This window comes from Leptopilina heterotoma, unplaced genomic scaffold (genome assembly GCF_015476425.1).
Source record: "Leptopilina heterotoma isolate Lh14 unplaced genomic scaffold, ASM1547642v1 Lhet_299, whole genome shotgun sequence".
Lineage (NCBI taxonomy): Eukaryota > Metazoa > Arthropoda > Insecta > Hymenoptera > Figitidae > Leptopilina > Leptopilina heterotoma.
Window position 1 is genome coordinate 146,422 of NW_025111002.1, and position 12,468 is coordinate 158,889.

Genomic DNA, 12,468 nt, shown 5'->3' on the forward strand with positions numbered 1-12,468 from the left:
TCAGAAACAGAATCGTAGCAGTCGATAAATGCGATAAAGAAGGAATTTTGCTACTAATTTTTGAAAAAATAAAAGGGAAAGAAGGGGAATCTTTTTATTAGTTTTTTAAAAATTAAATTTTCACCATCAATTTAAAAAGTTTAATACATCTTTGATCTTTAAAACTATAAATAAATAATGTTTCAGTTTTTTCAAAATTATACAAACGAAAAAAAATGAAATTTTCAATTTACTTTTTGGAAAGAAATATTAATACTTTTAGATTTTTGTGATAGTTTCACTTTTTTTCTTTTTTTTTTCTTGATGTCTTCGATAAGATCTTTTCAGTACGAAGTGAGCTACGTTCACATTTATTTTGAGATGAATTTTTTTTGCGATATACATAAAATTTTTTAAAACATAACAAAATATACAACGTGCTTTATATGTGTGAGTCGATTATTTGACGAGATTTTCTCTTTTGCGTATAATTTTGTGTTTTCATTTTCTTTTGGCTCCTTTTCCGAAAAAATTGAGAATATACAATTTTTTATATAGTAGCTACCACAAAAGGATTTAAAGATGAGCTCTACTGGAAATATACATAATGAAGTTTTTTTGTTTCTTGTTTTAAAACATCTGGTCTTTTTTCGACGATTTTTTCTCTTTTTTTTTGCTTTTTTTCAAATTTCTTCCGTTTCAAAATTTTTCGCTTGTCGAATAAGCAAAAGTGTCGGTAATTCTTATTTTATACACTTGTCGAAAAATTCTACCTGCAAAAGAATTATTTACATGTTATTTATCTTTTAAGAATAATTTTCCATTTTCCTAGAAATAAATAACATATTCTAAATGCGGAATAGATTAATACATACCGTAAGTGAGGCTAAATTCGCTCATGTAGGGTAAATTCGCTCAACCGATGTCTCTTTTTAAAATTCGATTAACATACTTTTTAGACAGAAATATTTAAGATTTACAATTGTTTTGGTTAATATAAATGGTAAACTTTAATTTAAAATTTATTTGCAGCAAATTCATTGGTAACTTTCAGTAGAAATTATATTTAAAACACAAGTGAATAATTTTCATATTGAACAAGTAGTATGAAAAAGTAGGAAATAAAGCTTTACTTCAAAGTTTTTAAGTTGAATACTTCTGAACATTACATTTCCTGTATCTCCAACATGATTTTCATAAAGCACAAAAATTAAAGCAATAAACAGATTCTGCAAAAAATCAATTTAAAAAAAATTCAAATTTGTTGTGTAAATTCGCTCAGGAAATAAGTCTACAAAAAAGATGTTTGGGCCTGGATATTTTAAGTATGTTAATTACTTTAATTTATAATTCGATTTTTTTAAATAATAGTACTCTTATAACTGAAAATTAAACGATTTAAAACGGTTTAAGCACTAAACTGTCAAACTTAACCTTGTTTTTTATGGTTATGAGTACGTTTGATTGAATGATTGAATCTAATTACTTATTGATAAAACAATATTAAATATTTATTCCAATAACTTTGTATATTGTTCTTAATTTTTTTCTTTATTGATTCTAAAGAATATTTAGTTTCATTTTTGCAGATTATAATATATTTTGCCAGAATAATAATGGTGAGCGAATTTACCCATCATTTAAAAGTAAAGTCGCTCACAAAAAAACGGCTTATAAATAATTTTCTGCAACATATTTTAATTTCTTTATGCAGTAATAGGAAAGATAAAGGGTTAAAGATTATATATTTTCAGTGCCAATGTTTATTTTCATCGTTTCCCGAAGTTATTTAAAAAAGAATTGAAAAATTGAGCGAATTTAGCCTCACTTACGGTAGTTGTTTTTCTCAAAAAGAATAAAAAAGTGGTATATTTAATTTAAAATTGAAATATAATTTTTTCGTGTTTTATTATACTAAAAATAAAAATGAGGAGTCGAATGTCTTACCATTTAACGTGAAACTTCATAGGCCATAAGGAAGATTAACATCGAGAATGTCGTTTTCCTCAGCTTTACGGATCATTACCTTCACGAAGTTATCGTAACGTCCGCTCGATATTAACCTCACTGACGTTACTTCATATCCCACTAGTATCTCGCCACCTGATAAAAATCAAATTATATTTTCCGATACATTAATTCAAACAAATCGTACTTTCTTCTCTGTATTTCTTTATTATGGAAAGTGTCGCTTTCGCCCATTCCTCTTTTCTTTTCTTCTCGCGACTATTTTTATATTTTTTATTTTTCTTACTTTTTGAAATATAGTATTTCGAAAATAAAGAAACATTTTGCTCAAAGAAAGTAATGTAACTAATACATAATTTTTAATACTTTTTCGCAATTGCAAAACTTACTTGGCTTTAAATTTCTACCACAAACTGTGTGAAGAGGCTTTAAATTGTTCGTGTCCAGGGAATTGCTTCCACCAATTTGAATTTTATCGTTGCTTTCACACTGTAAAGAGAAGAATTAATGTTCCTCAAATTGTTATTAATAACGGACAAAAGCAGTGTAAAAGTTATCGACAAATAGTACAATTTAGAAAATTCATCAAGAGAATAAATGAATAAATAAAATAAAATTCATTTATTTGACAATTGTATTTTATAACTTTTTTTGGAAAAAGTGAGCAAAAGGAAAATACAGTCAATACCTTCTGCATGATGCTAGTATCGGTGAACAAATTCTTCTTGCCAACGTTGAAAGCAATCAGGCGAACGGCACAGGGATAAAGTGCTGTGAGGGTACAATTACTTCGTCTCCGGTAATTGTGTAACATAAATGGGGCCTTAGTCTCATTCGCCAGCACATTGCAGGCTGAAACAGGAACACGAGTCCAAAACTTAATGATCCGATCATACACGAACGCGAACATGTTTCAAGCTCAGAAATACAATTACTATTTATCAGCCACGTTACGAGCCAATTAAAACTTTCTTGCTCAAGACACCACTTTGGGTTGGGGAGGAATATATTCATGTGACTCTCAAATTTCTCAAATTTCTCAAATTTCTCAAATTTACTTTTAATGCTCGCAAAACGCTGATATATTACAACATTATTTTTACATATATTTACAGTTTCTGTTTCTCCAAAGTTTACGTTTCAATTAGTAAGTATATGATAAATAGTACAAGTTTTTCCAAGTTCCATTTACCTATTTGTTAACAAAATATTAACATTTTTTTTTTTTATTTTTTTTTTTTTTTCGTTGAGAGTGAATATTCTCACTGCCAGTAGAGTTAGAGACATGTCTGACCAAACTCTCTCCTTTCTACTTAAAACTGGGTTTCAACTTCTATTCAATTAAATGCATTACTTTTGTGATACAACAAAATTAATTAATTATAATTTATATATTATCTTGTAAAACGAAAAGAAAATGATAAAAATTGTCTGTTCAAATTGACAGTAATTGATCTCGTCTCGTTCCGTCTGACCAAACGTTGCCTTTTCTACTTACAAGCGATTTATACTTGCTTTCTCCTCTTTTATTTCATTGATTGTTACTTATAGAAAATTGGAATGTAGAAAAAATACCTAGCTTTTATCTCCACTAATATTTATTTATTTATTTATTTTTACTGAAATTGATTTAATGAAAAAAAATTTGCAACTTAAATTATTTTATTTCTTGCAATGTATTATAATATAAGAGAAATTTTCTTGTATTAAAAATAAAATGAATAAAAAAACATATTTTTTGAAATTTTGAGAACAGAAACCAATTTTAAAAAAAGAAAAAATGGTAAAAGTATCAAAGTATAGAATTTGAATTCTCTCTGATAGAGTAGTAATTGCCTTGGAATATTTATACTCACGAGCTGGATTTAGACGATGTTTAACGAAAACAGTGAAGCCCTTTCCTTTGATAGGTATTCGGTACTGAATAAGAGCCGCATTCTGTGAGCTTGTGAAAATTTTGTTTACCCTCGGACCACAAAATTCACTCAATCTCTGCTCTAAAGGCAATTGATGGTCCCCAGGGCTCGGGAAGAATTCCCCATTCAATTCCCATCCATCGACAAACTATTAACCAACAATTTTTATAAATATTCTCTTCTCTTCACTTTTCTTTTTTTTATACATATATGTATTGCAAAATACTAAATTTACAATTTACATTACCACAGATTTTAAAAATGTCTATTGACTTGAAAATATATATAAAGGAACCTTGAATTTTTATTTACAATTTAAATATAAATTATATACATTTTCCTCAAACACAACTTTCTTCTACTTGCTTGTTGGATTAATTTGCATTTTAATAGCTTTTTAAAGAAGCAACAAACACACGAGATAAACTTTTAAAGAAGAAAATTCAATTTATTGAAAATAAAAAATAACTAATTTGAAAATTACGAAAATTACGAAAATTACTAACCGACGCCAGTCCATTGCCTTCGCACGGCACGTCGAAATGTGTGAAAATGATCTCGACCACACGATCCGGTTCCGCCATGAAAAAGAGTCCACAAACTGATTCGTCATCTGATGTTGAATTGAAAGTAAAGAAACCAGGCTCGCTCGTCACGAACATACAGTCTGCAAATGTTTTACTTTCATTAGGCAAATTAATATTTAAACAATGCTCGCGAAAAAGGAAACAAACGCAATATACGACAAAACGGTTTAATTAATTAACTAGGAGGAGAAATCGATTCCCTATTTTCTATTACAATGATTTTTTCAGTCGATTTCATTCCCTGCTTTTGTTCATTATTAATTTACAAATGAGAGAAACAGCCAGAAAGGAATAAATAGTTTTTCTTTATTATTAAAGAATTGATTTTTTATTGTAATTATATAAATAGAAAAAAATAGTTGTAGAAAGAAAATGTGTTTGAAAATATTTTTGAAAAAGTTTGAAAAAGAGTTTTTTCGCGATGAGAAAAAGTGTATAAGTGTATATATAAGAAGAAAATGTTGCTTTCAGGGGAATAATCCCGAGTATGAATTCGATTTACAGGGTTGAAAGCCTGCATTTTGCAATGTGTTATAACGTTGCGTTGGCGCGCACACTGCATAATCTGTTAAAGTGCTTTCCCCAGACTCTTGTCATTTATGTCACTTTACCATATAATTCCACACCACAGATATATCCTTTCCACATTTTTCACGATAATATAAAAAACCATCAACACCACTCAATTTATCCCATTTTCTTATACCAAAGCTAGAGTCCATTTTTCCCTAGCCTTATCAAAATATTATTGTCATATTGTCACCGAGCATCATCATATTTATTGAACCTATTTTTTTCTTCAATATCAGTTGTAATCTTTTTTTATCCTCTTATTTTTTAAAAAAGAAGAAGAATACTTGTTCGCATTTTCTCCTGCTTTTTCCTTTTCGTCGAATAAAATTATCCAAATGAGTGGCTGACTATTCACATATATTAAATTAGTCTGCCATTCTTTTACATCCCCTCGATTTGGCTTTCAAATAAATAAGTATATTATTCCACTCTTATATTATTTCTCCAATTTCATGTCTTTTCTTTTTTTCGTCAAATAATCTTACATTTATATATACAACAAATTTATATTTATTTGTTAACAATTGAAAAATACGTCAACTTTGTCATTGTAATTTAGGTTATTATGAACAATAGTTTTCGTGTTTCGATTTAAGAATAAAGGAAAATCATATATTTCGTATTTGTCTAATAAATATTTATGTGTCTTATCGCTCAGTAAATATTCAAAATTTATAAGTACATATTTTAAATGCTTCTATTGGATAAAATATGTGGGTAAACATATGATAAATTATTATAAACATTACGCACCTGTGACTTCGTGTCGAGTATTTTCGAATCGTTCAATCTGCATACTTTTTTCCTCTATTTCTTCTCGATTTATATATGGTCTTCTAATTAGTGGTTCCTTGTAAATTTTCTATTTAGACAAAAAATTTACAATCAGAAAATAACATTTTTCAATCTTTAATATTTCTCTTAATTCAGTTTAGTTACCTACTTTTTATTATTATTTCGAATAATTTGTAAAATTTTATTTAAATAATCTTAAAGTGTTTGATATACGCAATTTATTTATGAAAAAAAAGAAGAAGCTGAGAAATGAAAATGTTTTTAAAAATGCGTATAACAAACTTTTTGTCTCGGAAAATGGGAAAATTGAAAAAAATGACGATTTGCAGACGGAAGAGAATATGCGCTGAACCAGGAAATTACAGAATCACAGAAGACGATATTAGTCCTCGCTTGATAAAACGGTTCCTCTTTAATATCTTTCCGTGCTGGAGAAGATATTTTTTTTTATTATTTAGAAGGTATCTGATATTATCATTTTAACATGATTTCTATTTATTTATCTCTTTTTATGTAATTTCAAGTTTCAACTTTATATTCTTAATTAACAGTAACAAAATTCTCTGAATCAATTTCGTCGATAAATCATTGTAAAATGCCTCTTTTCTCTCAAGTTTTATTGCAAAATTATTTCACTGCTGTTTTTAATTCCCTTAAATGGTTTATGGTTTGAAAAGGAAAATTGTTATTCGATTTTTATTGAATTGATATAAATGTATAAATTGTATTTCTGTCGAGTGCCAGTGAAGCAAGAAGGGCGTTTGGAAAATGACGTTTATTTACTTAAGTTTGTTATACGTTGTGTCTATTTGACAACCACTGCAATATTGATAAGTGGGATAATATGTTCATAAGATCATCGACAACACTATAAACAACCAATTAGGGTTCCATCATCACTCTAATAACACCTAAATGTTGATATTCTCCTAATTTACTCCCAATTCTCTTCTTTTCAAACAGTCAAACCGAAAATTATTTTCTCCCTGCTTGAATTAGGTATTTTTTTAATATATTATTCAAAATTATTATTAATATTTAAGCGCAACAGAGTAGAAATTTATGAAAAAATATTGTCGAGAATTTAATAACATTTTTAAATAACTCTTGTTAATTATTGATGCTTAAAAGTACTAATCCATTTTTAATTAATTTTTCCATTTGACCAAGTCAATCTTGTAGGGAATTACATGAACGAAAAATGAAAATATTCATGAAGACAGGAAGGAAAAATCCTTTTAAAAAAAATATATGTAGGTTTCTTTTATATAACTGAATATCGTTAATTGGACGCACTAGATAATTAAAAATCATCGCGTACTAGCCGCCCCCTCTCTTTCTCACCCCACCCACAATCAATTTATAAAAAAAAATTTATTTCTACCATTATTTACCTATACTAAATGGTAAATTTTAAAAATTCATAAAAAATATTGTTTCGAAATAAATTAAAACAAAAAAACGTTCGGAAAAAAACAAAATAAATAGAATTGGTAAATAAAATGTAAATATTGGACAAAAATATCTGTTTTGAAAAATTAAACTCTAGACACGTAATAAAATTTATTTTTTAAATATATCTGTATAAAGAAAAAAATGGAAATTTTGTCAAAAGATTAAATATTATTTTAGGATAAATGTTTAATTATAATTGAATAGAAATTGCAGTTTTATCGAAGAAAACTTTTTTTATTGAATCAACACAAACATTTTATCTACAAGTGACATGGCTATTATTTTTTAAATTCACTTCCTCTTCAGATGAAACATTTCTTTCAATTTATTCGATAAAACATCATTATTTTTGCAGATAAAATAAAAAGGTTTTGCAGTTCAATTTGCAAAAAAAGAAAGGGAGAAGAAAAAGAAAACTAAATATGATATTGACAATTTTCTATATTAGAAAGATTATATTTAAATTATGTATATATATATATTTCTTTTCAAAATATTATTTTAGTTTTTCTTTCAAATGAATATTTATTGAATGTTAAAGAGGAGGATTTTATTTCTTTTTTTATCACGAAAAATTTTAGATAAAGATTCAAAATAATTTTTGAAATTTTCAATTTATTACAAATAAATGACAATGAAATTTATTCTAAATGGAAAAAAGAATTTTCAATGCTTGTAAAACTTTTATTTTCATTAGATTATTATTAAATTGTGGCGGGGAATTTATATTGTAGTCGTAAAAGTAGAATATTTCTACTAAAGTTCTTGTCTCGAAGAGTAAAAATTAATAAACTAAAATGTAGAATTTAAGATTTATAGTATAATCTAATTTAATTATTTCTTAATTTAAAAGTGAGAATTTTTGAAATTAAAATGGAATGAAAATACATTTTCTAAATTAATCCGTAAGAGGTAGTTACTTTTTATTAATTATAAAATGAAATCAATTGCTTTTTTATTCTTTGTGATTAAAATTGATTAGTTTCGCTACTGAAATTATTATTATTATTATTGTTATACTAGGAAATAAGTAAAAAGGGTAAAAAGGGTAAAAAGGAAAAAGACTTTCTTACTTGTTGATGGTAGTAGGCAGGATCCGGTAGGGCCACAACGAAGGCGTCGATCTCGGCGAGGATTCCGGCCAAGAGGAAGAAGAACCGGAAGCCGGTGGAGGCTTTGATGAAGTTAACTCGGCCGCGATGCATATTTCGGTTCGGGGTCAATGAAACTTTTCTAAACGATCTGTAATAAATTCAAGTTTCTCTTTACTGATAGAGTAAAGTGCGAGGAAAAATAAAGAGTTTTGGCGAAAATGATAAACAATTGAAGTGGTTTCTTTTTTGGTTATTCAACGGTGAAGAACTTTGGAGGGAGAGAGGCTCAGTGAAGCGTCGCGACGCTTGCCGTTGCTCTTATACTCTCTGCACAACTATACCTCTCTCGATTCTCTCCATTGCCTGCGCATTCCGGAGAATCGGAAACCATCAACCGGCGGCCGCTCATACACACTCTTCTCAAAGCATTCGCCCCCATCAACCCCCTTCTCTCCCCACAATTTCCGAAAATCCTAATCTCATTTTTTCCACCCACCTTTCTTCTTTTCCTTTTTCACTTTCTGCGCGTCGACACGACAATCGCGTCAAACGTCTAGTTGACAGTGATTACTTTACTGGGGTAATTGAAATGTAATTAGAATCGTGTGAAGAAAGGTTGCTTCTTGCTTTGTTTGAAAATTCAAGTCCTTGGTTTTCTTCACTTCCAAAACAAGAGTTAAAGCCAGCTCAGATATAGCCAAAGAGATTCGTTCTGACTGTAGAGTGAAAAGAGTTGTGAAAATACATTTAATATAATTATTATTATTAAATATCGTGAAACACGTCTCGATTACATTGACGTCATGTATGTATTGAGATTATGTTATGTGGCCCTGAAAATGAGGGAAGTGAGGGTAGCAAGGTGTTTGGACGCAAACAGGACTTGCCCAAACCAAACCAAACCACCCGGTGTGGTCAACTGCAATTTTCATTAGTATCGTGTGACAGGATGGTGGTTGTCAAATGCAGTCATTTGTTAACCATTATACATATATAGTCGCTCGATCCACACGCGTTCTGATACTCTCACAATTTATTTGTCAAATAAATTGGAAAGTGCAATTAGTCAAAAAGTTCTCTCCCACGTTAAGTCAACACAAGGAAACATGATCCTAAATTCCATTTTTGAAAAGCCCTTTTCTCCACGTTATTTCGATTAGTCCTCCGTCCTTTTCATTCTCTTCATATATCATTCATTTCATTTCTTTTATTATTCGTATTATTTTATTATTCGTATATTTCAAAACTGATTTAATATTTTATTATAAACTAACTTAATATTCTCAACTTTAATTTCAACAAAAGAAAGAGCAGAGGGGGAATTATATAAGGAATCATTAACGTACAGTTTCTTACCTTTAATAAAATTGAAGACGAGAATTTTCGGGAAGAAAAAAACCAATGGTTTGTCGGTGACTCCTTTTGAAAAAAGTTTGATCCTTCAATTGCGTCAGAGAGGAAAGCGGAAAAAGTTGAAAAAAATCGTCGTTTGTATTGAGACGCCCACGTTTCGCAAGAGACAAGATAAAAAATTAGGAATCGTAAAATCGTCTGTTGTTGATTCCCAGCTTGCTTATTTTTTTCCTTCAACAATTGCCTTATGTAATTGTTTATCTCACCGACTACGACTATCTTTCCAGAAAGTCAGAAGAATGTCCCAGTGTTTAATGGCCAAACCAAAAATCATTGCCATATCAATTCTAATATTTTTTCCACTCGAAGAAGCTTCTGGAAAAATTTGCGTTTTTTTATTTATTTTAGTTTTTTGAATTAATAGAAAATTTACCTGACTGAAAGGTTGACTCCTCTTCTCTCGCGGTGGAGTGAAGAAAAATATTGTTAAAATATCCTGAGAAGAAGGAGAAGTAGCCTCTACTCTTTATTTTCTTTTTTTCTTTTTTTCTTTTTTATTTTCTTCCCGGTTGCTTTCCTTGTCAAAGTTGTTCCCAACAGACAAAATGAAAGTCTGCTTCGTGTCCTAACCGGAAAGTTTACTTGTTCTCTCGAAAAGCACAAGCGACGCACTCGAGTACTTCCTCTTCGAAAAAAGATTTTATTTCTCGAGACAAAAAATCACCATTTTTACGATTTCATGTCGACTCTCAATCACTGTCGTTGTCGTAAAAAAAGAAAGCGATCAAACTTATTTCATATATTTTAAATTTAATAAATGTATTAGAAAAATTGCTAACTAAAAATTCACTAAAAACACGTGAAATTTAAAAAAGAGGAATAATAAATAAATGCTTCGCGTTTAAATTCCCCGGAGGCAAAGTCTTTCTGACATTTATAACTCGTCTCCGGAAAATATATGATTCCGAAATTCAAATTTTAAGAGAGAAGAGGAAACGTTTAAAAATTCAACTAAAACTTTTGGTTTCTCTCTATATGTGTATTAAAAATTTAAAATATTAATTTATGTATTGAAAGCAGCAATGTCAAACATGACAATAGTGTCAATAGTCATTAAGAATTTATTGCTTTCTATCAAAGATCTTCTGTCTTGAATTATGTAAATTAAATTGAAATTTAGACAAAGAGAGACGAGGAATTAAGAAAAATTATAGAATTCTATTTCATAATTAAAATTAATATTTTCTTTAGAATATTAATAAGTGAATGATAAAATAAATTTATTCATTAAAAATGCTCTAAGAATATCTACTACTATTTTTTTTTACCTTAAGAGTAAAATATCTGGGAAAGATTCGAAGATTGTTTTTATCCGAAGTAGTCATTTTTCTTCTATGATTCTATGAATATAAAAAAAAATTTCCCGCACTGTGTAAAAAAATTTCTTTTTCAAAACCAATAATTTTGTTTAATTTGTCTTTTGAAATGTATACTTGAAAGGAATTTTGAAAAACAATGTCCGGAAAGAGAGAATACACCTATGCGACTGATATAGTGAGCTGCTCTCTCAATTCTATGTATGTATGTAATGTGTACACACACTCACCAAAGAATTACAACTGATAGTAGTAAACCTTAAAAGATATAGCTCTCTGGTGTTTAAATTGCCTTGCTCTCCAACGCAAGACTTCCCATGGAGAGGCAAAAAACTAAAGAAATTATTGTCAACTCTCAAAAGTCCTCTTGGCTATTATCCCTTGACAATTACTTCTTTAATTATTATCCAATTATAAAGTATAATAAATTAAACCAATTCAATTCAGAGCTACCAATTATTAATAGAAATAAAAACTAACGAGTTTCGACTACTATTGATTATAAAAAAATTTAAATATTATTTAAAAACTAAAAAGAAAATAAAAAATTTTTATAGGTAATATTTAAGAATAGAAAATGTTACCTTTTTTGAAATGTTACGATAATGTTTCTCTCTGCTTCCACATTTTCTTTTTTCTTACTTATCACTAATAAAAGTTAACGAAAGAGAGGAAAAATGCGATGGAAGAGAAATCGAAATAAGGGTGAAATGAGTGAAATAAGTCGTGAAGCAAAAAATAATAATTCAAAAGGAAAAAAGAATTCTAAAATATCAAAGTAAATATCAAAAGAGAGGGGAGGAAATTAGAAAAAAAGAAATAGAATATAAATGGGTATGAACAAAAAAATTGAATATGAAAAGACAGTAAATAAATTTGCATATAATGAAACACCTAACGAGGCAGAAAATTGATAAGGAGCTTTCAGAAGCTAGACAGCTTGTCGTTTGAAGCAATTCTCTCAAGAACGACTCATAAGAAGGGTTATAAAATTGTAAATCATTACTAGTGTCTCGAGAATATTACCTCCGGCTGTTTAATGCTACTGTTTACGTGGATGGCAAACTGCGTCAGCATTTACGTGGGTAATTCACCATTTTTAACTTTTTTTTCGTTTAAGCTTGCGTTTTTGGTATTTTTACTTTCTGCTCCTATCCTGCTTTTATAAACTAACTTGAAAAATTCAATAAAAGTTCCCTTATTTCACGACTTGCGAGTCACAAACTCACAAAATACCTGTGAAATATTCATGAAAGTGCAATTTTTTACACGTCTTCCATAAATAAAGACCTTTATACATATTCTTGAGGAAATCCGCATTATCGTTCTCCAAACTTCTTCTTTTTTTCTTCGTCATAATCCTTGGAAAATC

General features: G+C 28.8%; 1 protein-coding gene across 4 annotated transcripts; it reads right to left on the reverse strand.

Annotated features, from left to right (window-relative positions):
- Nucleotides 1–631: 631 nt before the first annotated feature.
- Nucleotides 632–12,399, reverse strand: LOC122504484 (corticotropin-releasing factor-binding protein). 4 transcript variants are annotated; one of them, XM_043615618.1, is made up of 11 exons: nucleotides 11,681–12,399; nucleotides 10,154–10,476; nucleotides 9,724–10,092; nucleotides 8,347–8,515; nucleotides 5,777–5,885; nucleotides 4,370–4,530; nucleotides 3,804–4,011; nucleotides 2,636–2,799; nucleotides 2,337–2,436; nucleotides 1,927–2,082; nucleotides 632–752 (listed from the first exon to the last, which is right to left on the reverse strand). In XM_043615618.1, exons 4-10 carry the CDS (start codon nucleotides 8,476–8,478, stop codon nucleotides 1,943–1,945), a joined length of 1,014 nt encoding a protein of 337 aa, XP_043471553.1. In that variant the 5' UTR covers nucleotides 8,479–8,515; nucleotides 9,724–10,092; nucleotides 10,154–10,476; nucleotides 11,681–12,399; the 3' UTR covers nucleotides 632–752; nucleotides 1,927–1,942. The 4 variants fall into 4 exon arrangements, with proteins under 4 accessions (XP_043471553.1, XP_043471551.1, XP_043471552.1 ...); XM_043615616.1 differs by having other exon boundaries at nucleotides 9,724–10,095; XM_043615617.1 differs by lacking the exon at nucleotides 11,681–12,399 and adding an exon at nucleotides 11,049–11,428 and having other exon boundaries at nucleotides 9,724–10,095.
- Nucleotides 12,400–12,468: the final 69 nt, after the last annotated feature.